The 23711-nt window shown below is 38.6% G+C and overlaps 1 protein-coding gene across 4 annotated transcripts in view; it reads left to right on the top strand.

Annotated features, from left to right (window-relative positions):
* GHR (growth hormone receptor) overlaps positions 1-23711 on the top strand; it is a 344216-nt gene that overhangs the window by 258889 nt on the left and 61616 nt on the right. Inside the window, exon 3 of one of the 4 annotated variants that reach the window (XM_008992121.5) lies at positions 20153-20328. The exons of the other annotated variants lie outside the window; for them this stretch is intronic. Coding sequence (XP_008990369.4) covers positions 20310-20328 — 19 coding nt within the window. The 5' untranslated portion in view covers positions 20153-20309. The remainder of the gene's footprint in view (positions 1-20152; positions 20329-23711) is intronic. 4 annotated transcript variants of the gene reach the window in all.

Genomic DNA, 23711 nt, shown 5'->3' with positions numbered 1-23711 from the left:
CATTTCTTTCCTATTTTAAATAAACAACACATACAAATAAACATTTTAGTATCTTCTCATTACCCAATGGATTGTTTTGCATGGTCCATTTTGAAGACAGTAACTGTAGCCTCTATTTTTATTTAATTTCAAATACCTATTTGCCAATATTTGCAGCCAGCTTTTGTTAATGTTCCTTTCTGTCCTGTGAATCCTGATGTCATATCCTGCAACATCTCCTCTAGAACCTATCTTTGCACTCCTGTCTATCCCCCATTTTCTATTATTATGCTGCCTCTGATGACGAGAAAAAAGTCTTGAAAATACATATTGTATTGCCCTACCTGGTGAGGAGTCAGTAGTTATACAATGCAAAGTTGAAGGAGTTCACAGCATTGTTTAGCACCCTACTAGGTGTGAGGAGGAAGCTTGATTTTAAAAATATATACAATCAGGACTTCTTCAAGAATGTTTGGGAGTGTCCAAGTACTCATGGACAGTTACTTTATTCAGGCAAATTTAGACCCAATCTGTGTGTAGTTTCATTTTGTTTTCCATTTCCTGATTCACTGACTATATATCTAGCTACCTATTTGCTGCCATCTAGTGTAATAAAATATGTTGATTATACATGGAATTTTGAGCCTGTTATGTAGTTGAATATCAGTACTCAAAATGATTCTGTTTTTATGTTTCTTATAAGTTTACAAAATGCCTAGTCGGGACCTGTCTTTCTTATCACTGTAATCCTGAACACGGTGTTAATATTCTAATCTGGTGCTTAGGTCAACCTTGGTTCATTTTCTATAAACATGACATTTGGAAGTTGGGTAAGGGCATAGCAGTTGGTGGATATGAAGTAAATATGTAAGAGTAATCATTACGAGATCATCTCAGTTTAGAGACCATGATTTTTACTTCATGGAGGCAGCAAAACAGCATAGATTCTTACCAATAATGTGACCATGGGCAATTTATTCATCTTTCAGAGGCATCATTTTCTTCATTTCTAAAATGAAATGGTAGGTCCAGATGACTGTTAAGGTCTCTTCCAGCTCTAAGAGTCTGTGACTACATATAAACGATTTTCTCTGCCAAAGTAATGTTTTCAGAGTCCTTCTTAATGCCAGAAATGAATATGGCTCCTCTAGTTCTTCTTTGTGGCTATCTATCCTTTGGTGATAGTTAGAAGTAAGCAGAGATCCTGACTGGAAAGAGAGAGGAAAATGTGAACCATGATTTTACTCCTGCTATTCTTGAGAGTTGTCCAGTGGGATATTGTCCACTAGTGGATAAGTAGATACTTGCCAATATGCACCTAACCTCTTCTCTTCACTCATAATGGGAATTTAGAAATACAATGTCTGTTATAGTCAACTTCCTAAGCTCTATCCATTTTTTATTACTCTGTTTCCTATTATAACTTCTCTATGAAGTACTCTAAGTCTACAGTAACATATTGGTCTTTCCCTTTTCTTATGAAGATTTATATAGCTACTCCAGTACATCCTAAAATGTTCCTTTTTCTTGCTTTTATAGTGAGATCTTGCCCATTGGCCAGGCTGGCCTCAAACTCCTAAGCCCAAGTGATCCTCCCACCTTAGGCTTCTGAGTAACTGGTCCTAAAATGTTTTATTTTCAGATTATTTCATATGTATAAATCTTGTATTCCCAACCAGACTGAAATTTTTTAGAGTCAGGAACTATCTTTAGTTTCTCATTTTTATGAGGGGATCTGGTATTGTTGTTAAGGGAATTTATATAGTTCTGATAATAAAGATGCTTTTCTGTTTGTTTATATAAATTAGAGTAAAAGAGAAAGTACAAAACTATCTTGAATCAACTACAGGATGCTAACCAATACTAGCCATCTAACAGCTCATAGAAGCCAATAAGTCTCTGAGCCTACTGCCAAAAAAGCAACCTTATCATAAAGAGAAAACCCTAATAAAACTAAAGGAGGCAGTGGGCAGTGCTACCTATGGGAAGAAAAACTTTGAAGTGGGAAAAATCTGGCTTCACATCCCAGCTTTGCTACTTATTACCTTTGTATTTTGGCTAAAAATTATCTTTCCTGAAGTTGTTTCCTCCTCTGTAAAATGAGGATTGTAAGACTATATACAACATACCACACAGAAGAGTTATGAAGATGGAATGAGAAAGAAAATGGCAAAAATTTAGCACAAAGTAGGAACTCAATCAATCATGGTTAAAAAGAACTTTTATCTATTGTTATTTTTGCTTATATACTGTAAAAAATATCCAATACAAATGTAATAAAAACACCGCAATTGAGCTTTATAAAGTGAATAATTCTCATATTATAGTGGTTCTCATCAAGGGTGATTTTTGTCACCCAGGAGACATTTGGCAATGCCTAGAGACATTTATTTTACTTGTTACAATGGAAAAGAGAGGAGTTATACTGGTATCTAGTAGGCAGAGAATAGGAATGATGATAAGCATACTCTAATGCATGGGGTAGCATTCCACAACAACAAATGATCTGATCCAAAATAACAGTAGTGTAGAAGTTGAGGAACCCTACCATAAAACCTAGGGAGTCCATTACTTCTGACCTAAATTTGTTTTACATTTAAGAGTGGATTAAAAAGTAGCTTCCATTTTGGTAGGTTATGAAGAGAGTTGTCTAATCTGGTGCTTTAGATTTGAATTTTGAGGCATATTTTTAGGCTAAGGTATTGCAATATGTAAGGCCTTTCTAAGTTTCAAAATTTTCATGGAAGTCAACAAATGAAGGCTTGGAGGTCTATTAACCCACTAGAGTAGTATAATAATGGTAGTGCTTCTTTATTGAAGACTAACCAAGTGCCAAGTACTCTAAGTATTCTATAATAATTTAGTTTATTTTTCAGCAACTGTATAAAACAGATATTTTGCTTTTTTTTTTATACTGGGGAAAACTGGAGCTTAGATAACTTTTGTTACATTTGTTGCATAGCTGGGACTCAAACTGAAATCCAGCTAGCTTTAAAGACTGTGCTCTTTCTACTACTGCATACTACCCCGGCCTACGAATGCTCTGAGATTAGAAAGCAGTATGGATATATTTTAAAGGAAATAAGTTAGGAAGGTTGTCGAATATTAGAAACTCTGCTCAAGAAGGTTAGGTCGAATTTCCTCCTGAGGGGTCCTCGAGTATCCCTGAATTAGATGAAAAGTCTGAATTTCTCAGGAAGGTAGACCATGTTAGCACTATACCACGTGTATTACTCCATTCTCACGCTGCCATAAGGATATACCCAAGACTGGGTAATTTATAAAGAAAAAGAGGTTTAATGGATTCACAGTTCCACATGGCTGGGGAGGCCTGACAATCATGGTTGAAGGCAAAGGAAGAGCAAAGCAAAGACACATCTTACATGGCAGCAGACAAGGAAGCATGTGCAGGGGAATTGTCTTTTATAAAACCATCAGCTCTCATGAGACTTACTCACTATCATGAAAACAGCACGAGAAAAACCTGCCCTCATGATTCAGTTACCTCCCACCAGGTCCCTCACACAACACGTGGGGATTATGGGAGGTGCAATTCAGAATGAGACTTGTATGGGGACACAGCCAAACCATATCACCATGATATACAATTTGCCAATTCAGCAACAGTTTTCATCTTCTATTTTTAAGCCTGATGCAATACATTTTATGAATTCTTCATTTTTATATAAATGTTTTTCCTTTTAAATAAGTTCTACCATCTTAACTGTCACTTTCAAATATAATGCAAGCTACATATGCCATTTTAAAAGTTTTAGTAGTCACATTTAAAAAGAGGGTAAATTAATTTTAACATATTTAACCCAATATATCCAAACTATTATCATTTTGACATGTAGTGAAGCTAATAAAAGCATTCATTATTAATGAGCTCTCTCTTACATTATTTTCTTCTAATAAATCTTCAGAATCTGGGTGTGCATTTTAACTTTCCAGCACATCTAAATTGGGATGCTAAATTTTCAGCAATTATAGTGAAATGTAGCCCTATCAAAATTATTAACGATGTATTTAGGAAAAAATATTTTTCACTGCTTTTATTTTTAAATTTGAGTTTAAATTAATTAAAATTGAATAAAATTTAAAATTCAGTTCTCAGTAACACTAGCCACATTTCAAGTGCTCAATAGCTATGACAGACTCATGGCTACTATATTGGACAGCACGAATCTAAGCTTTTATTGCTCAGAATGTGGTCCCCAGAGCAGCATCAACAACATCTGTGAACTTATCAAAAGTGCAATATTTCAGTTCACACTTACTGAATCTGCATTTTGACAAGATCCCCAGATATGCTTGTTCACATGAAAGTGTGTCTCTCTAAATCACAGATATCTCAAACGAAAAGCCCAGAAAAAGCACATGAATCAAGAACTGTGAAGAATAAGGAAATTTGCCAAAGGGGAATGGTGCCAGGGTTGCTATTAATGATGTGCTTTGGTGAAAAGTTGTAAGTTTCCCACAAAGGCAACCGTGGCTATTTTACTGTTTGAACTGACGCAGGGCCATTCTGGAGCTTGGAGTTGACTCTGGTCTTAGGATCTACGTTAAGGAATCTAACGCTGACTTCCATGACTACCACAATTAAGGCAGCTGTACACCCCACCACTACATATATATTTGAAATTACAACTTTAGAACAACTGTAACACAGTCGTGAACATGTTTCTGCTATACAGAAGTGGAATTTAAGGTCAAACCTCCCTAGTAGACCCAGGAAGATCTCCCACAAGAATGGTGTTTGTTTTCTGCCTCATTGTCATTCCCTGAGAGCTAACACAGACACACTCAACATCCTCTTATACGGAGGTCAGCCCAGTTGCCCCTGGGGATTCAATGCATGCTGCTTCACCTCGCAAATCCTTATTTGGTTTGCTTTTCACAGAACTCAGTATCTGACAGGCCTTTCAATATTTTTGTTTAAGGAATTCATTGTACCAATATAACATAGAAGCTCATTGTTCGAATTAAGTGGTCCTCAACGTGGGCTGCACATTAGAATCACCTGGGGCATTTTGAAAAATACCAATGCCCACGCATCACCCCATGCCAATTAAATTAGACCTGTGGAAGGTATTTTGTTAAAGATTCCCAAGTGACTATACTGTGCAGCCAGAGTCGAAAATCACTGGTCCAATTAGAAGGAGGCCTTAGCTAGCAGTCAGGTGCCCAAATAAATGCATTTCAAGCTTTAATATGCATACCAGATAGCTTGGGATTTATTAAAATGCAGATTCTGATCCAGTGGGTGTGGGGGGAAATAAACCCACGTTTTTGTAGATGTTTCCCTTGTGGTATGTGATTGGTGATCATCCTCAGTGTTTTTCCATTTCCAGCAAACTGGGTTGAGTTGATAACCCTATTCTTACTCCTCCGTGAAAACTTTGTCTCTCCCTCAGACTCCTGGTTCTCATTAATCACTACTTTCTCTGCTTTTCGGAAGCAGTTATTATCTTCAACTGCCCGTTATTATCTACTTCTCTATATGCTCATGTAAATGAGTTATTTCCTCTACTGGATTACAGCTCTTTGAGGTACATCCACATAATATGTCATTTTTTTTTAAATTTTTTATTGCATTTTAGGTTTGGGGGGATACATGAGCAGAACATGCAAGACAGTTGCATAGGTACACACATGGCAGTGTGTTTTGCTTCCTTTCTCCCCTTCACCCACATTTGGCATTTCTCCCCAGGCTATCCCTCCCCAGCTCCCCCTCCCGCTGGCCCTCCCCTTTTCCCCCTATAGACCCCAGTGTTTAGTACTCCCCTCCCTGTGTCCATGTGTTCTCATTTTTCATCACCTGCCTATGAGTGAGAATATGCGGTATTTCATTTTCTGTTCTTGTGTCAGTTTGCTGAGAATGATGTTCTCCAGATTCATCCATGTCCCTACAAACGACACAAACTCATCATTTCTGATTGCTGCATAATATTCCATGGTGTATATGTGCCACATTTTCCCAATCCAGTCTATCATCAATGGGCATTTGGGTTGATTCCAGGTCTTTGCTAGTGTAAACAGTGCTGCAATGAACATTCGTGTGCATGTCCTTATAGTAGAACGATTTATAGTCCTTTGGATATATACCCAGTAATGGGATTGCTGGGTCAAATGGAATTTCAATTTCTAAGGCCTTGAGGAATCGCCACACTGTCTTCCACAATGGTTTAACTAATTTACACTCTCACCAACAGTGTAAAAGTGTTCCTTTTTCTCCACATCCTCTCCAGCATCTGTTGTCTCCAGATTTTTTAATGATCGCCATTCTAACTGGCATGAGATGGTATCTCAATGTGGTTTTGATTTGCATCTCTCTGATGACCAGTGATGATGAGCATTTTTTCATATGTTTGTTGGCCTCATGTATGTCTTCTGTGGTAAAGTGTCTGTTCATATCCTTTGCCCATTTTTGAATGGGCTTGTTTGTTTGTTTGTTTGTTGTTTGTTTTTGTAAATCTGTTTGAGTTCTTTGCAAATTCTGGATATCAGTCCTTTGTCAGATGGGTAAAGTGCAAAAATTTTTTCCTATTCTGTTGGTTGCCAATTCACTCTAATGACTGTTTCTTTTGCCATGCAGAAGCCATGGAGCTTGATTAGGTACCATTTGTCTATTTTGGCTTTTGTTGCCAATGCTTTTGGTGGTTTGGTCATGAAGTCCTTGCCTACTCCTATGTCCTGAATGGTTTTGCCTAGATTTTCTTCTAGGGTTTTTGTGGTGCCAGGTCTTATGTTAAAGTCTTTAATCCATCTGGAGTTAATTTTAGTGTAAGGTGTCAGGAAGGGGTCCAGTTTCTGCTTTCTGCACATGGCTAGCCAGTTTTCCCAACACCATTTGTTAAACATGGAATCCTTTCCCCATTGCTTGTTTTTGTCAGGTTTATCAAAGATTGTACAGTTGTATGTATGTTGTGTTGCCTCCGGTGCCTCTGTTTTGTTCCATTGGTCTATATCTCTGTTTTGGTACCAGTACCATGCTGTTTTGATTACTGTAGCCTTGTAGTATAGTTTGAAATCTGGTAGTGTGAGGCCCCCCACTGTGTTCTTTTTGCTTAGAATTGACTTGGCTATGCAGGCTCTCTTTTGGTTCCATATGAAGTTCATGGTGGATTTTTCCAGTTCTGTGAAGAAAGTCAATGGTAGCTTGATGGGGATAGTGTTGATAATGTAAATTACTTTTGACAGTATAGCCATTTTCATGATATTAATTCTTCCTAACCATGAACATGGAATGTTTCTCCATCTGTTTGTGTCCTCTCTTATTTCGTTTAGCAGTGGTTTGTAGTTTTCCTTGAAGAGGTCCCTTATGTTTTTTGTGAGTTGTATTCCTAGGTATTTTATTCTTTTTGTAGCAATTGTGAATGGCAGTTCGTTCTTGATTTGGCTTTCTTTAAGTCTGTTATTGGTGTAGAGGAATGCTTGTGATTTTTGCACATTGATTTTATATCCTGAGACTTTGCTGAAGTTGCTTATCAGTTTCAGGAGTTTTTGGGCTGAGGTGATGGGGTCTTCTCGGTGTACTATCATGTCATCTGCAAATAGAGACAATTTGGCTTCCACCTTTCCTCTTTGAAGGTCCTTTATTTCTTTTTCTTGCCTGATTGCTCTGGCTAGAACTTCCAATACTATATTGAATAGGAGTGGTGAAAGAGGGCATCCTTGTCTAGTGCCAGATTTCAAAGGGAATGCTTCCAGTTTTTTCCCATTCAGTATGATATTGGCTGTCGGTTTGTCGTAAATAGCTTTTATTACTTTGAGATACGTTCCATTGATACCGAGTTTATTGAGGATTTTTAGCATAAAGGGCTGTTGAATTTTGTCAAATGCCTTCTCTGCATCAATTGAGATAATCATGTGGTTTATGTTTTTGGTTCTGTTTATGTGGTGAATTACATTTATAGACTTGCGTATGTTGAACCAGCCTTGCATCCCCGGGATGAATCCTACTTGATCATGATGGATAAGTTTTTTGATTTGCTGTTGCAATCGGCTTGCCAATATTTTATTGAAGATTTTTGCATCTATGTTCATCATGGATATTGGCCTGAAGTTTTCTTTTCTTGTTGGGTCTCTGCCAGGTTTTGGTATCAGGATGATACTGGTCTCATAAAATAATTTGGGAAGGATTCCCTCTTTTTGGAATATTTGGAATAGTTTCAGAAAGAATGGTACCCGCTCCTCTTTGTGTGTCTGGTAGAATTCAGCTGTGAACCCATCTGGACCTGGGCTTTTTTTGTGTACTAGGCTCTTAATTGCTACCTCGACTTCAGACCTTGTTATTGGTCTATTCATAGTTTCAGCTTCCTCCTGGTTTAGGCTTGGGAGGACACAGGAGTCCAAGAATTTATCCATTTCTTCCAGGTTTACTAATTTATGTGCATAGAGTTGTTTGTAATATTCTCTGATGATGGTTTGAATTTCTGTGAAATCTGTGGTGATTTCCCCTTTATCATTTTTTATTGCATCTATTTGGTTGTTCTCTCTTTTCTTTTTTTTTATTTTTTTTTTGAGACGGAGTTTCGCTCTTGTTACCCAGGCTGGAGTGCAATGGCGCAATCTCGGCTCACCGCAACCTCCGCCCCCTGGGTTCAGGCAATTCTCCTGCCTCAGCCTCCTGAGTAGCTGGGATTACAGGCATGCGCCACCATGCCCAGCTAATTTTTTGTAATTTTTAGTAGAGACGGGGTTTCACCATGTTGACCAGGATGGTCTCGATCTCTTGACCTCGTGATCCACCCGCCTCGGCCTCCCAAAGTGCTGGGATTACAGGCTTGAGCCACCGCGCCCGGCCTCTCTTTTCTTTTTAATCAATCTGACTAGTGGTCTATTTTGTTGATCTTTTCGAAAGACCAGCTCCTGGATGTATTGATTATTTAAAGGGTTTTTCGTGTCTCTATCTCCTTCAGTTCAGCTCTGATCTTAGTTATTTCTTGTCTTCTGCTAGGTTTTGAGGTTTTTTTTATCTTGCTCCTCTAGCTCTTCCAATTTTTATGATAGGGTGTCAATTTTGGATCTCTCCATTCTCCTCATATGGGCACTTATTGCTATATATTTTCCTCTAGAGACTGCTTTAAATATGTCCCAGAGATTCTGGCATGTTGTGTCTTCGTTCTCATTGGTTTCAAAGTACTTTTTTATTTCTGCCTTCATTTCATTGTTTATCCAGTCAACATTCAAGAGCCAGTTGTTCAGTTTCCATGAAGCTGTGTGGTTCTGGGTCGGTTTCTGAATTCTGAGTTCTAACTTGATTGCACTATGGTCTGAGAGACTGTTTGTTATGATTTCAGTTGTTTTGCATTTGCTGAGGAGTGCTTCACTTCCTACTATGTGGTCAATTTTAGAGTAGGTGTGATGTGGTGCTGAGAAGAATGTATATTCTGTGGATTTGGAGTGGAGAGATCTGTAAATGTGTATCAGGATTGCTTGTTCCAGGTCTGAGTTCAAGCCCTGGATATCCTTGTTGATTTTCTGTCTGGTTGATCTGTCTAATATTGACAGTGGGGTGTTAAAGTCTCCCACTATTATTGTGTGGGAGTCTAAGTCTCTTTGTAAGTCATTAAGGACTTGCCTTATGTATCTGGGTGCTCCTGTATTGGGTCCATATATGTTTAGAATAATTAGCTTTTCTTGTTGTATCGATCCTTTTACCATTATGTAATGGCCTTCTTCGTCTCTTTTGATCTTTGTTGCTTTAAAGTCTATTTTATCAGAGATGAGAATTGCAACTCCTGCTTTTTTTTGCTCTCCATTTGCTAGGTAAATCTTCCTCCATCCCTTTATTTTGAGCCTTTGTGTATCCTTGCATGTGAGATGGGTTTCCTGGATACAGCACACTGATGAGTTTTGGATATTTATCCAATTTGCTGGTCGGTGTGTTTTGATTGGTGCATTTAGTCCATTTACATTTAGGGTTAATATTGTTATGTGTGAATTTGATACTGCCATTTTGATGCTAGCTGGCTGTTTTGCCCATTAGTTGTTGTAGATTCTTCATTTTGTTGATGTTCTTTACCATTTGGTATGTTTTTGGAGTGGCTGGTACTGGTTGTTCCTTTCTATGTGTAGTGCCTCTTTCAGGAGCTCTTGTAAAGCAGGCCTGGTGGTGACAAAATCTCTGAGTACTTGCTTGTTCACAAAGGATTTTATTTTTCCTTCACTTCTGAAGCTCAGTTTGGCTGGATATGTAATTCTGGGTTGAAAGTTGTTTTCTTTAAGGATGTTGAATATTGGCCCCCACTCTCTTCTGGCTTGTAGGGTTTCTGCCGAGAGATCTGCTGTGAGTCTGATGGGCTTCCCTTTGTGGGTGACCCGACCTTTCTCTCTGGCTGCCCTTAGTATTTTCTCCTTTATTTCAACCTTGTTGAATCTGACAATTATGTGCCTTGGGGTTGCTCTTCTTGCGGAATATCTTTGTGGCGTTCTCTGTATTTCCTGCGTTTGAGTGTTGGCCTGTCTTGCTAGGTAGGGGAAATTTTCCTGGATAATGTCCTGAAGAGTATTTTCCAGCTTGGATTCATTCTCTTCATCACATTCTGGTACACCTATCAAAAGTAGGTTAGGTCTTTTCACATAGTCCCACATTTCTTGGAGACTTTGTTCATTCCTTTTTGCGCTTTTTTCTCTAATCTTGGTTTCTCGTTTTATTTCATTGAGTTGGTCTTCGACTTCTGATATTCTTTCTTCTTCTTAGTCAACTCGGGTGTTGAAACTTGTGCATGCTTCGTGAAGTTCTCGTATTGTGTTTTACAGCTCCTTTAATTCATTCATATTTCTCTAAGTTATCCATTCTTGTTATCATTTCCTCAAATCTTTTTTCAAATCTTTTTTCAAGGTTCTTAGTTTCTTTGCATTGATTTAAAACATGTTCTTTTAGCTCACAAAAGTTTCTCATTATCCACCTTCTGAAGTCTAATTCCGTCATTTCATCACAGTCATTCTCCATCCAGCTTTGTTCCCTTGCTGGTGAGGAGTTTTGGTCCTTTGTAGGAGGTGAGGTGTTCTGGTTTTGGGTGTTTTCCTCCTTTTTGCACTGGTTTCTTCCCATCTTTGTGGATTTATCCACCTGTCATCTATGTAGTTGCTGAATTTTTGATTGGGTCTCTGAGTGGGCGCCCAGATTGTTGATGATGAAGTATTTCTCTTAGTTGGTTTTTCTTCTACCAGTCTAGCCCTTCCACTGTATGACTGCTGAGATCCACTCTAGGCCCTGCTTGTCTGGGGTGCACCTATAGCAGCTGCGGAACAGTGAGGGATGCTACCAGTTTCTTTTTCTGCTATCTTTGTCCCAGAATGATGCCTGCCAAATGTCAGTCTTTTGGATATTAGAGGGGTCAGGGAGCTGCTTGAGGAGACAGTCTGTACTTTATAGGAGCTCAAGTGCTGAGCTGTGAGCTCCGTTGTTCATTCAGGGCTGTTAGGCTGCTATGTTTAATTCTGCTGCAGCTGAACTCATAAAAAAACCCTTTTTTTCTCAGATGCTCTGTCTCGGGGGGGTTGGGGTTTTCTTTGTGAATGTCCGTTGTGCTGTCCTGCCCAGCTAGGAGGCAGTCTAGTCACTATTTGCCTGCCAAGGCTCCACCCTGCTAGTGTGAGGTTCGCCCTGTTGCTGCAGACTCTGTGCTGCTGCTGCGGTCTCTGCCCTGCTGTCATGGGGTACGCCCTGCGGTGGTGTCTCTCTGTTGTGGCGGGTTGCCTTGGCAATGGCAGGCTGTGTCAGCAATGGGCGTATATCTCAGTAGGGGTGGATTGCCTCGGTAATGGCGGACGCCCCTCTGCCATGGAGCTGCACCGTCCTGGGTTCAGCTGTGCCCTCAGGGAACCTCTTCACCCGGGGCGTTTGAAATCACCGTTTTGTTTGTCCCACTGCGCTACCCCAAACGCTGTTTCCCTGGAATCTCCTGGGCTGGCTCACTGTCCAAGTCCCATTCAGTCTCAAATTCAGCCCTCTCCAGTCTCTGATTACCGGTTCAACAGGGCACCCAGACCAGCGCGCTTTGTGCGGAGCACTGTGTAGCCCCGCTGCACCACAGCACCGGCCGCCGGCTGTACCAGCTGCTGGCTGCACCAGCCAAAACCTCTGCCTGGCATCCCACGTCTGTTTTATACCTGGGAATTTCCCCGTTCTGTGGGCAACAAAGATCCGTCTGGAAATGCAGCCCTGACTCACCCTCTCCACACATTCACCGAGAGCTTCAATCCTGGGTTGTTCTCACCACAGCATCTTGAGTGCCCCCCCCAACATGTCATTTTTATAATTCTCACTGCACCTAAAGAGTGCCTTACACACAAATTCCACTTGTTGATTAATTGAAACAGGGAGTATTTGATGTGATCATCTCAAAAAATATCTATAGGACTTAAAAATGCAATGCGTTTTTCTTTGTTGGACAGAAAAAAAAGTTTAGACAGGCAAGGGTGTAGGAGATATTGAGGCTTTCAATTTTTGTGTTAATTTTACTCTGGGTACACATTTAAATTTTGAAGAACTGTTCTGTAATTTAGTGATTCCAATTATTTGTTTGGAATAGGGCACTATTAACATTTTGGACTAGATCATTCTTTGTTGTGGCTGCCATCCTGTGCATTGTAATGTGTTTCACAGCATCCCTGTCCTCAACTCACTAGATGCCATTTTCACCCTTTGAGAATCAAAAATGTCTCCAGTCATTGCCACATGTCGGCTGGGAAACTCACACATGGTTGAGAACCCTTAGTTTAGAAAAATGGAAGTGTGACACAGCTGTCTTACTGCACTAATATATACCTGAAAAAAAATTAAAAATTAAAAACATATACATAAGAGAATGACAAGCTATCTTCTGAGCAATATGTATATTTATAAATATTAACAGAAGAATTTTCTCTGTTCTTGCATTTTGGAGGCTTTATGCTTGTAGACCACATTTATCTTTGTATTATCATCTTGGCTATTCTCTTTATAAAAATAGAGATATATTGCATGCCAATGCTCCTCAGCTTATGAGTTACATCCCAATAAGCCTGTTGTAAATAAAAAAAAAATCAGAAATCGTAAATATCAAAACTTAAAAATGCATTTAATACCTGATAAACTCATCATAAAGTCAAATATTCCTGAGTCAAACTATGATGAATCAGGGACTATTTGTATATAAAACATTTTTAAAATCTGAACATAGACTTAGGAATTTTAAATGTGGTGGTAGTAATTCCACCAAGCCAGAGAATGTACATGCAGCAAAAATTATTAAGAAACAGTGACTGAAATGATTGTCATTCTCAGGAAACTAGCCCAGCCCCTTTACATAAATATTCTGCTCAGTGTGCTATGATCCTTGGACTGAATATACTGTTTTAGCAAGTGGTGCCGTTAAGCCAAAGCCTGCACATCAATAGGTGTTCAATGACTATTTGTTGAATAATTGAAGAATGAATAAATGTTAACTACATCTCTAAACTCTAAAACTAAAAAGCTTTAATGTGCTCATCACAAAAAAAAAACAATTTTTTGTATTTGAAACTTTAAGCCTCAGAAATGAAATTACATGCAAGACTATATTATCATCAATGGGAATAAACAGCCTCAACAAAATCACAAGATTGAAAACAGAGTTTCATTTCTCAGTTGGTTTCTTCTGGCAATAGAAGGCTCCCCTTAGACTTCATTGGCTTCAGATTTTTTCAGTGACAGAAATTTGATGTTGGCAAAGCATCACTATACTTTCAGGCTTGGATTGGAATGCCCCACATTTACTTTTTCCTACCATTCCTGGCTAAAATTTTGACATGTGAGAACCAGACACAGGGCTCTATTGGTAGCAAGCAGGATGTCTTCTAAGCTCTGAAGGGAAAAAGTGATGTAAGTCAGTGGTTCCCAAATTAACCATCAAATGCTACACATTAAAATCACTGGGGAACTTTTAAAAAATCAAATGCCCAACTAACATCAAACTATCTGAAAAAGAAATTTAGAAAACAATCCCATTTTTTAAAGCATCAAAAAAATAAACGATTTAGAAGTAAATTTAACCAAGGAAGGAAAATATCTGTTTACTGAAAACTATGAAATGTTGGTGAAAGAAACTGAAGATGATAAAAATAAATGAAAAGATAAATGTTCATGGATTGGAAGAATAAATATTGTTAAGAGATCTATATTACCCAAAGCAATATATAGATTCAGGGCAATCCTATCAAAATTCCAATGCCATTTTTGTAGAAGTAAAAAAAAAAAATCATAAAATTAATATGGAACCACAAAAGATACTTAAGAGACAAAGAAATCTTGACCAAAAAGAACAATGCTGGAAGCATCACATTATCAGATTTCAAAATATATTACAAAGCTATAATGTTCAAAATAGCATACTGCTGGCATAAGACCTATCAAACACTGAAACAGAATAGTGAGCCCAGAAATTAACTCACACATCTATGATCAATTGATTTTCAACAAAGGTACTGAGAACACACAATGGAGAAAGGCAGTGTCTTCAATAAACAGTGCTGAGAAAACTGGATATCCACATGCTGAAGAACGAAACTAGACCATACAAGAATCAACTCAAAATGGATTAAAGACTTAAACATAAGCCCCGAAACGATAAAACTACCAGAAGAAAATATGGAGGAAAAGCTACATGACATTAGTCTGGGTAGAAGCTTCATGGATATGACCCCAAAAGCACAGACAACAAAAGCAAAAATAGACAAATGGCATTGCATCAGACTAAAAAAGTCTGCACAGCAGATGAAACAACTAATAGAGTGAAAAGACAACCTACAGATTAAGAGAAAATATTTGCAAATCATATGTTACATAAGGGGTTAATATTCCAAAAGCTTCAAGGAAATCAATCTACTCAATAACAAGAAGAAAGCCCATAACCCTATTAAAATATAGGCCTAGCCAGTAAGGCTGGCAAGATGGCTGAATAGGAACCACTCTGGTCTGCAGCTCAGAGCGAGATCAATGCAGAAGGTGGGTGATTTCTGCATTTCCAACTGAGGTACCCAGCTCATATGACTGAGACTGGTTACACAGAGGGTGCAGCCTGTGGAGGGCAAGCCAAAGCAGGGTGGGGCATCACCTCACGCAGGAAGCAAAAGGGGTCATGGAACTCCTTCAGTAGCCAAGGGAAGCTTTGAGGGATTGTGTCATGAGGAACAATACACTCCGGCCCAGATACTATGCTTTTCCCACGGTCTTTACAACACAGACCAGGAGACTCCCTCGGGTGCCTATGATACCAGGGCCCTGGGTTTCAAGCACAAAACTGGACAGCCATTTGGGCAGTCAAGGAGCTCACTACAGGAGTTGTTTTTCATACCCCAGGGGTGCCTGGAATGCCAGCGAGACAGAACTGTTCACTCTCCTGGAAAGAGGAATGAGGACACAGAGTCAAGTTGTCTAGCTCAGTGGATCCCACCCCCACAGAGCCCAGCAAGCTAAGATCCACTGGCTTGAAATTCTCATGCCAGTACAGCAGTCTGAAGTTAACCTGGGATGCTCGAGCTTGGTGGGGAGAGGCACATCCACCATTACTGGGGCTTGAGTAGGTGGCTTTCCCCTCATAGTGTAAACAAAGGGGAATTTCCAATGTGTGGAGCCTTTGCAGCTCAGTGAAGCCACTGTAGGGAGACTGCCTCTCTAGATTCTGCCTCTCTGGGCAGGGAATCTCTGAAAGAAAGGCAGCAGCCCCAGTCAGGGGCTTGTAGATAAAACCCCTATCTCCCTGGGACAGAGCAGCTGGGGGAAGGGGCGGCTGTGGGCACTGCTTCAACAAACTTAAATGTCCCTGTCAGCTGGCTTTGAAGAGAGAAACAGATCTCCTAGCACAGCCTTCAAGCTCTGCTAAGGGTCAGACTGCCTCCTCAAGTGTGTCCCTGACCCCTATGTCTCCTGACTGAGACACACCTCCCAGCAGATGCCAACAGACACATCATAGAGGAGAGCTCTAGCTGGCATCTGGCAGATGCACTTCTGGGACAAAGCTTCCAGAGGAAGGAACAAGCAGCAATCTTTGCTGTTGTACAGCCTCCACTGGTGATACCCAGGCAAAGAGGGTCTGGAGTGGACTCCAGCAAACTCCAGCAGACCTGCAGCAGAGATGCCTGACTGTTAGAAGGAAAAGTAACAAATAGAAAGGAATAGCATCAATATCAACAAAAGGAGGTCTACTCAGAAACCCCATCCAAAGGTCACCAACGTCAAATAACCAGTTTAGAAAAGAACATAAATGACCTGATGGAGCTGAAAAGCACAGCATGAGAACTTTGTGAAGTATACATAAGTATCAATAGCTAAATCGATCAAACGGAAGAAAGGATATCAGAGGTTGAAGATCAACTCAATGAGACAAACCGTGAAGAGAAGATTAGTGAAAAAAGAATGAAAAGGAAGAACAAAGCCTCCAAGAAACATGGGACTATTTGAAAAGACCAAACCTACGTTTGGTGTACCTGATAGTGATGGGAAGAACGAAACCAAGTTGGAAAACACTCTTAAGGATATTACCCAGGAGAACTTCCTCAACCTAGCAAGACAGGCCAACATTCATATTCAGGAAATACAGAAAACACCACAAAGATACTCCTCAAGAAGAGCAACCCCAAGACACATAATTGTCAGATTCACCACAGTTGAAATGAAGGAAAAAAATGTTAAAGACAGCCAGAGAGAAAGGTCCAGTTACCCACAAAGGGAAGCCCATCAGAATAACAGCGGATCTCTCTGCAGAAACCCTACAAGTCAGAAGAGAGTGGGCAGCATGATCTCATTTCGTGACCAGGCAGATCACCAGGTATTTAGAACCTCCTCACCTGGATCAGCAACCTGAGCCACTCCACCTTTCCTTTGCATAGATCCTGGTGCAGGGAGGCCTTTTGCTTCATGCCCAGGGAGATCTCCAGGCATTCAAAGCACCCACTCACTTGAAGCAGCAACCTGAGCCTCCCAACCCTTCCTGTGCAGAGATCCTGATACTGATAGCCCTCTCCACTCCATACCTAGGTAGATCTGCAGGCATCTGGAATGCCCACTCTCTTGGATTAGGAGTTTAGGCCCCCCTGCCCCTCCTCCAATGCAGAGAACTTGGAGCTGAGGAGGTTTCCCACCTCTGGGTGACTACATACTGGACATTCCCTCAGAGATGGCACTTGTGTGTGCCATCAGAGGATCTGTAGGTGGACCTGCCCAGTCCCACTCCATTTTTCTTGACCCCTGCCTCCCTGACTAGCCTGAGCAAGGAACTCAGACCACTGTGCACTTCATGAATTTGGAGGCAACAAGGAGCTTCTACCAGTAAAAGATGATCAGTTGTATACCCAGCTAATATAATTGATTATATTGGCTGCAGCTGACTCTTACCCATAAGCATCATCTGCTAGATTGTAGTTCAAACTGCACAGCCCATTATAAAACCTGTAGCCAAAAGTGCTTAGGGCAATAAAAGTAAAGAATGCTGAAAATACCCATCATTCTCTAAAGAAATACTCACTCCCTAGGGAGGAGGGGAAAAGAAAGTTTTTAAAAGCCCTAATAATATAGAGAAAGAAAAAAAATTCTACCTGCATGAAAATAATTATGAATATTATATTATGAATATCCTTCCTCTTCAGATGAGAAGGAAACAATACAAGAATTCTGACATCATGAAAAATCTAAAAGTAATGACACCATCAAAGTGTCACACTCACTCTCAAGCAATGGTCTCTAACAAAAATGGAAACTCAGAAATGACAAGTAAAACATTCAAAGCATGGATTGCAAGGAAGGAAATCTGAGACAAGGCTGAAAATTAACATAAAGAAATTTCTAAAGAAATCCAGGAAATAAAAGTAGAGATAAATATCCTAAGAAGAAATCAATCGGAGCATCTGGAAATGAAAGACACACTTAAGGAATTTCAAAATACAATTGAAAACTTTATTAATAAACTGGGCCAAGAAGAAGAAAGAATTTCAAAACTTGGAAGACCAGCCTTTCAAACTAACCCAGTCAGACAAAAATAAAGGGAAAAAACTTAAATGAACAGTCTCCAAGACATATGGAATTATGTAAAGTGATCAAACCTATGAATTATTGGCATTCCTGAGGAAGAAGGAGAAAAAGTAAACAAACTAGAAAACATATATAAGGGAATAATTCAAGAAAATATTTCTAATTTTGTTAGACAGGTAGTCATCCAGATACAAGAAATCCAGAGAACACCTGCAAGATGCTGTACAAAACAAAATTGCCAAGACATATAGTGACCAGACTGTCCAAGGTCAAAGTTAACAAAAAAAATTTAAAAATCTTAAAAGCAGCTAGAGGAAAAAAAAAAGGCCAAATCGTATACAAAGGGAACCCATCAGGCTAACAGTAGACTTCTCAGCAGAAACCTTACAGGCCAGAAAGATTGGGGCCTATTTTTAGCATTCTTAAAGACAATAAATTCTTACCAAGAATTTCATATCCCACTAAACTAAGCTTCATAAGCAAAGGAGAAATAAAATCCTTTTCAGACCAGTAAGCACTAAGGGAATCTGTTACCACTAGCCAGCCTTACAAGAGGTCCTCAAGGGAATTCTAAACATGTAAATTAAAAAAGGACACCTACTACCACAAAAACACACTTAAGTACATAGTCCACAGACCCTATTAAGTAACCATGTAAAGAAACACTCCCTGGGGAGCAAGGGAAATGAAAAGGAAAAGTTTTTAAAAGTACTGATAATATAGAGAAAGAAAGAAAAACCCATTCTACCTGCATGAAAATAATTACAAAAATTAGAAGTGCCAGCCTTCTCAAAGCAACCAGCTAACAACTTCATGATAAGACCAAAACCTTAGTATCAATATTAATATTAATATCAACCTCAAAGTAAATGGTTTAAATGTCTGACTTAAGAGGCACAGAATGGCAAATTGGATTTAAAAAAAAAGAATTACCCAACTTCTGTCTTCAAGAGACCCATTCCACATGTTAGGCTCAAAGTAGGGTTGGAGAAAGATCTATCATGCAAATGGAAAACAAAAAGGAACAGGGAAAGCTATTCCTACATCAGATAAAAGATGTTTTAAACCAACAGTTTTAAAAAGGACAAAAAAAATCCCATATTTATTTATGAGTTTTCTGCCTCAATGATACGTCTAAAGCAGTTAAATTGAACCCATTATCATTGAATAATACACTATGCAATAATGCTGTTGAATTGAACCCAGTATCACTGAATTTTATGCAATGCCTAGTATTGCATAGCATATTATGCAACAATTCTAGGTTCAATTCAACAGCATTAGACATATCATTGAGACAGAAAACTAACAAATAGTATTAATTTTAACTGTAACATGTAATAATACAGCAACAGGCTTCAATAGCTGACTGTCTAGTGTACAATCACAGAAAAATCACCTCTGAACAGTGAGGAAATAGCTACCATAGTATCACCACCTCCACCAAGCTTGTACACAGTATCACCACCTACACCAAGCAGAAAACTAACAAATAGTGTTAATTTTAACTCTAAAATGTGATAAAACAGCAACTTCTACTAGTTATTTAGAACTCAGGCTTTGATAGCTATGACTACCTAGTATACAACCACAGAAAATCACCTCTCAACAGCGAGGGAAATAGCTGCCACACTATCACCACCTACACCAAGCTTGTTCAACCCGCAACCATCAGGCTTCAGGTAGTCCAGGACAGCTTTAAACGCCGCCCAAGACAAACTTGTAAACTTTCTTAAAACATTATGAGATTTTTTTTTTTTTTTGCAATTTGCTCATCAGCTATTGCTAGTGTTAGTATATTTTAGGTGTTGCTCAAGACAATTCTCTTCTTCCAGTGTGGCCCAGGAAAGCCAAAAGATTGGATGCCTATACTTTGGCTGTTTCATCTAGTACCAATATAATTATCACTACATGTTTCAACTGTTACTAATGAACTTATAGTTACAGGATGAAATTCCAAATTAGCAATGTTCATCATTTGCTCTTCTTAGGTAACAACAGTTAACAAATCAAAGGTTGACAATCACAACTGATTGTGAGGATGGAAATAATAGCATTGAGCATTTATATTATGCTTATTCTACACCAGGCAGTGTTCTAAGAACGTTACATAGATTTGCTCACTTAATCTTTACAATAACCCTGTGACATACCATTATTATCCCCGTTTTACAGGTGAGGAAACTGAAGAAGTTAAGTAATTTGCCCAAGATTACAGATTGTAAATGATGGAGGTAGGATTTGAACTCAGAAGTCTGGCACCAAAGTCAGCACTCTCAGCCTCTACCCAGAATTATCAAAAGTAATTCCCTGGTAGCTTCTATCAATTGTCATGGCAACTCTCTCTCGAGGTAAAGAATTCTTGTTTTTAATAAATGATGTCATTCCCAGAAATGAATTATGTGTGAATCATACTAAGCTGCAAGGAGAGTATGAATATCACCATCACAGTGGTGAATCTACTTAGCATAAGGATAAGATGCCAGTCTCTCTCAGCAGCCTTGCACATAGGTACACCGTAATTCAGCAGGATAATCCCTGATCCCCATGCAGCCTTAAAAAAGGTTAAATAATGTTTAACAGATTTCGTTAATGATTCAGAGAATCTTAAAATATATTTTGGGAAACATAATTTCAGGAGTAACTTTTAGTTAGCTAGAAAATACAGTTCTATTGAGCATCTCATAATCTTTGCCAGACAAAGGAAACATTTTGCCTTTCTTTGCGAGAATTATAGACCACCAATCTTACTAACTTTCAACTTTCATAGAGGCAAGATTAGCTTCATGCACAATGTTTCTCATCAAACTGGAAGTAGTGACCTATTAGTAAATCAATTTGTAGGGTCACAAGCAGCATGAGTTATAAATTGAAATCAGAATTCAATGCAGGCAGTTAGTAATTTTGAGATATTTTATTTTACATGTACATGTATATATATATATCATATAAATAAATATGTGAAAACATTTTTAAACATTTAAAAATATGTTTAAATATATATTTAAAGTTTAAATATGTAAGTATATATTTATATTAATAATATAATTAATATGTGTAATATATATTAATGTTTTAGTTTATATTAACAATATATAAATATATAAACAATATATTAATTAGTAATATATTAAGTATATAATCATACATAACATATAAGTATATTATATACTATATATAAGCATGTTATATACTATGTAACATATAGTATATACTAAAACATATAATATATAATATTCTTAATATATTTATTATATTAATAACACACTATATTACATTATTATTTTAATGTACTTAAATTTAAAATGTATATATATATATAAATTGCTTATATATATAAATTATTTATATATATACATTATATGTATATGGTGGTTAAGAATACAAATTCTGGGCTGACCGCAGTGGCTCAGGCCTGTAATCCCTAGCACTTTGGGAGGTCAAGGCAGGTGGATCACAAGGTCAAGAGATCGAGACCATCCTGTGCAACATGGTGAAGCCCCTGTCTCACTAAAAATACAAAATTTAGCTGGGTGTGGTGGCACACGCCCATAGTCTCCACTACTCAGGAGGCTGAGGCAGGAGAATCAGTGGGAGGCAGAGGGAGGCAGTGAGCCATGATTACACCACTGCACTCCAGCCTGGTGACAGAGTGAGACTCTCTCAAAGAAAAAAAAAGAATACAAATTCTGAAGCACAGCTTGAGTTAAAATGCTGGAATCAAGACTGTACCATTTAATAACCAAGTGACTTTGGGCCAATTATTTTACTTCTCTGTGCCTCAGTGTCGTCATCTATTCAGTAGTGAGAATAATAGTAGCTACTTCATTTTAAAACATGTTTTAGATTACATATAAAATGTGTAGCCCGAGACCCCAAAATAGTTATAGTTGCTGTCATATTATTCTGTTCCTGCTGAAGAAGGAGACTTGGAAAAGTAATGATGTAAAATACAGAAACTTGTTTCACTCATGGAAGAATGACATATTCTCATATTATTTGCTCATGAAACCTTTGAAGATCATTCATGTTTCATTCTGTAACATTGTCTTAACCAAATATAAAGGCTAAATACAAAAGGTGTTTTTAAGTAACTGATACATTTAGACCAGTCACCCTAAGATTTTACCCAAAGCCTATGCAGGCATAGTCCAAGAAGTAGACTAGCTCTGCTGCAATCACCATCTCTTGTTTATTATTTGTGAAAGGAACATTGCAGTTTCACCACAGTTGGCCTGGGCAATGTGCTTTTGCAATCCTCAGAACACATGAAGGTGATTTCATTTGATGATAAGTATTTCCTCACTTTGGCTTATGTTCAGTAATAGCCATTCTTTATCCAGATCAGGGTGAGTGAGCATGCAATAACTATTCTCTTCTAAAACTGACCCTTGTTTGACTGCATATGCAGATTGCTTAGCAGAATCCAAATCCACCATAATGGGCCAAAAGTCTTGATCCAATGTGCTTTTCTTACATTACAGTATTTCCCTTCTCATTTTTAATGTCCATATAACCACATACTCTGGTTTGGTCTTATAATTTCTTTCTTCATTTAGAATTAAAGTCATGTTTGAAGATCATTTGCCTATTCTATAAAAATTGTTTTCTTCAGTATCTCTTTGCACATGTTTAATTTGGTGGGTTTTCTTTTATTCATTTTTGTTTTTTGAGATGGAGTCTTGCTCTTTCATCCAGGCCGGAGTGCAGTGGTGTGATCACAGCTTACTTTAACTTCCAACTCCTGGGTTTGAGCAGTTCTGCTGCCTCAGCCTCCTGAATAGCTAGGACTACAGGCGCATACCACTACACCCACTAATTTTTAAAATTTTTCTAGAAACGGGGGTCTTGCTTTGTTGCCCAGGCTGATCTCAAACTCACGGCCTCAAGTGATATGACCTGGCCTCTCAAAGCTCTGGATTTTCTTAATCATGCTAACAACTATTGTTTTGTTTTGTTTTCTTCCTTTTCTATATTTGTCTACTGCCACCCCAACTGGAAAAGAAATTGTCAACTGGTAATATTTAGTTACACTTTGGTCAGAGGGCACTGTTTTCTCTTCAAGACCCCATACCATGAAAAATAGCTAAGTCCCCTACCCTCTGTTCAAGAATAAGTAAAGTGTCAGAGACTGTGGACAGTGCCTGGTCCACAGGACATGGTACAGTGGAAGTCCTCCATTTAAGGACAGATAGCTTCTGAGTGTCTTTGCTCCCCTACCTGGAGCTTTCTGAAGAAGACTGTCCTTTATCTTCAAAGACTCCTCTCCCTCCAAATTTCCCTTCAGTCTTCAGTTGCTCCTCTTCCTCCTTTCTTAGTCCCAAACCCCAAGCCAACTTTGGGAAATTGTATGTGATTGCATTTGGTTGTCATTTCTGCTTTGTTATGCGTTGTGCATAAAAAAGAATCTCCAGTGAGAGAACAGAAAATAAAGCAAATTAATATTTCTGTATATAAGAGCTGCTTGAGAGCCTACCTCTATATACTATCTGAGAAGATAATTTTCCTCCAAGGGGAAAGCTACTAGATGGTGAAGGAGGAAGCCAACATTAACCTGCTTAGCCCACCTGAACAGCAAAACTGTCACAGTCATGTTAAGATGATATGTGGCAGCCAGCAATGCCTCAAAGCTCCCTCTGATACTGTCAAATGTAGGTTTAGACTTAATATCCAGTTTCATCTAGTTTTAAAAACTTGAATTTAGTAAAATTATTTTCAAGCTTTCTAAACCACA

Source organism: Callithrix jacchus, chromosome 2, assembly GCF_049354715.1.
Source record: "Callithrix jacchus isolate 240 chromosome 2, calJac240_pri, whole genome shotgun sequence".
NCBI lineage: Eukaryota > Metazoa > Chordata > Mammalia > Primates > Cebidae > Callithrix > Callithrix jacchus.
The sequence above is the reverse complement of the archived record's forward strand: the minus strand, read 5'-3'. Positions and strand labels throughout refer to the sequence as shown.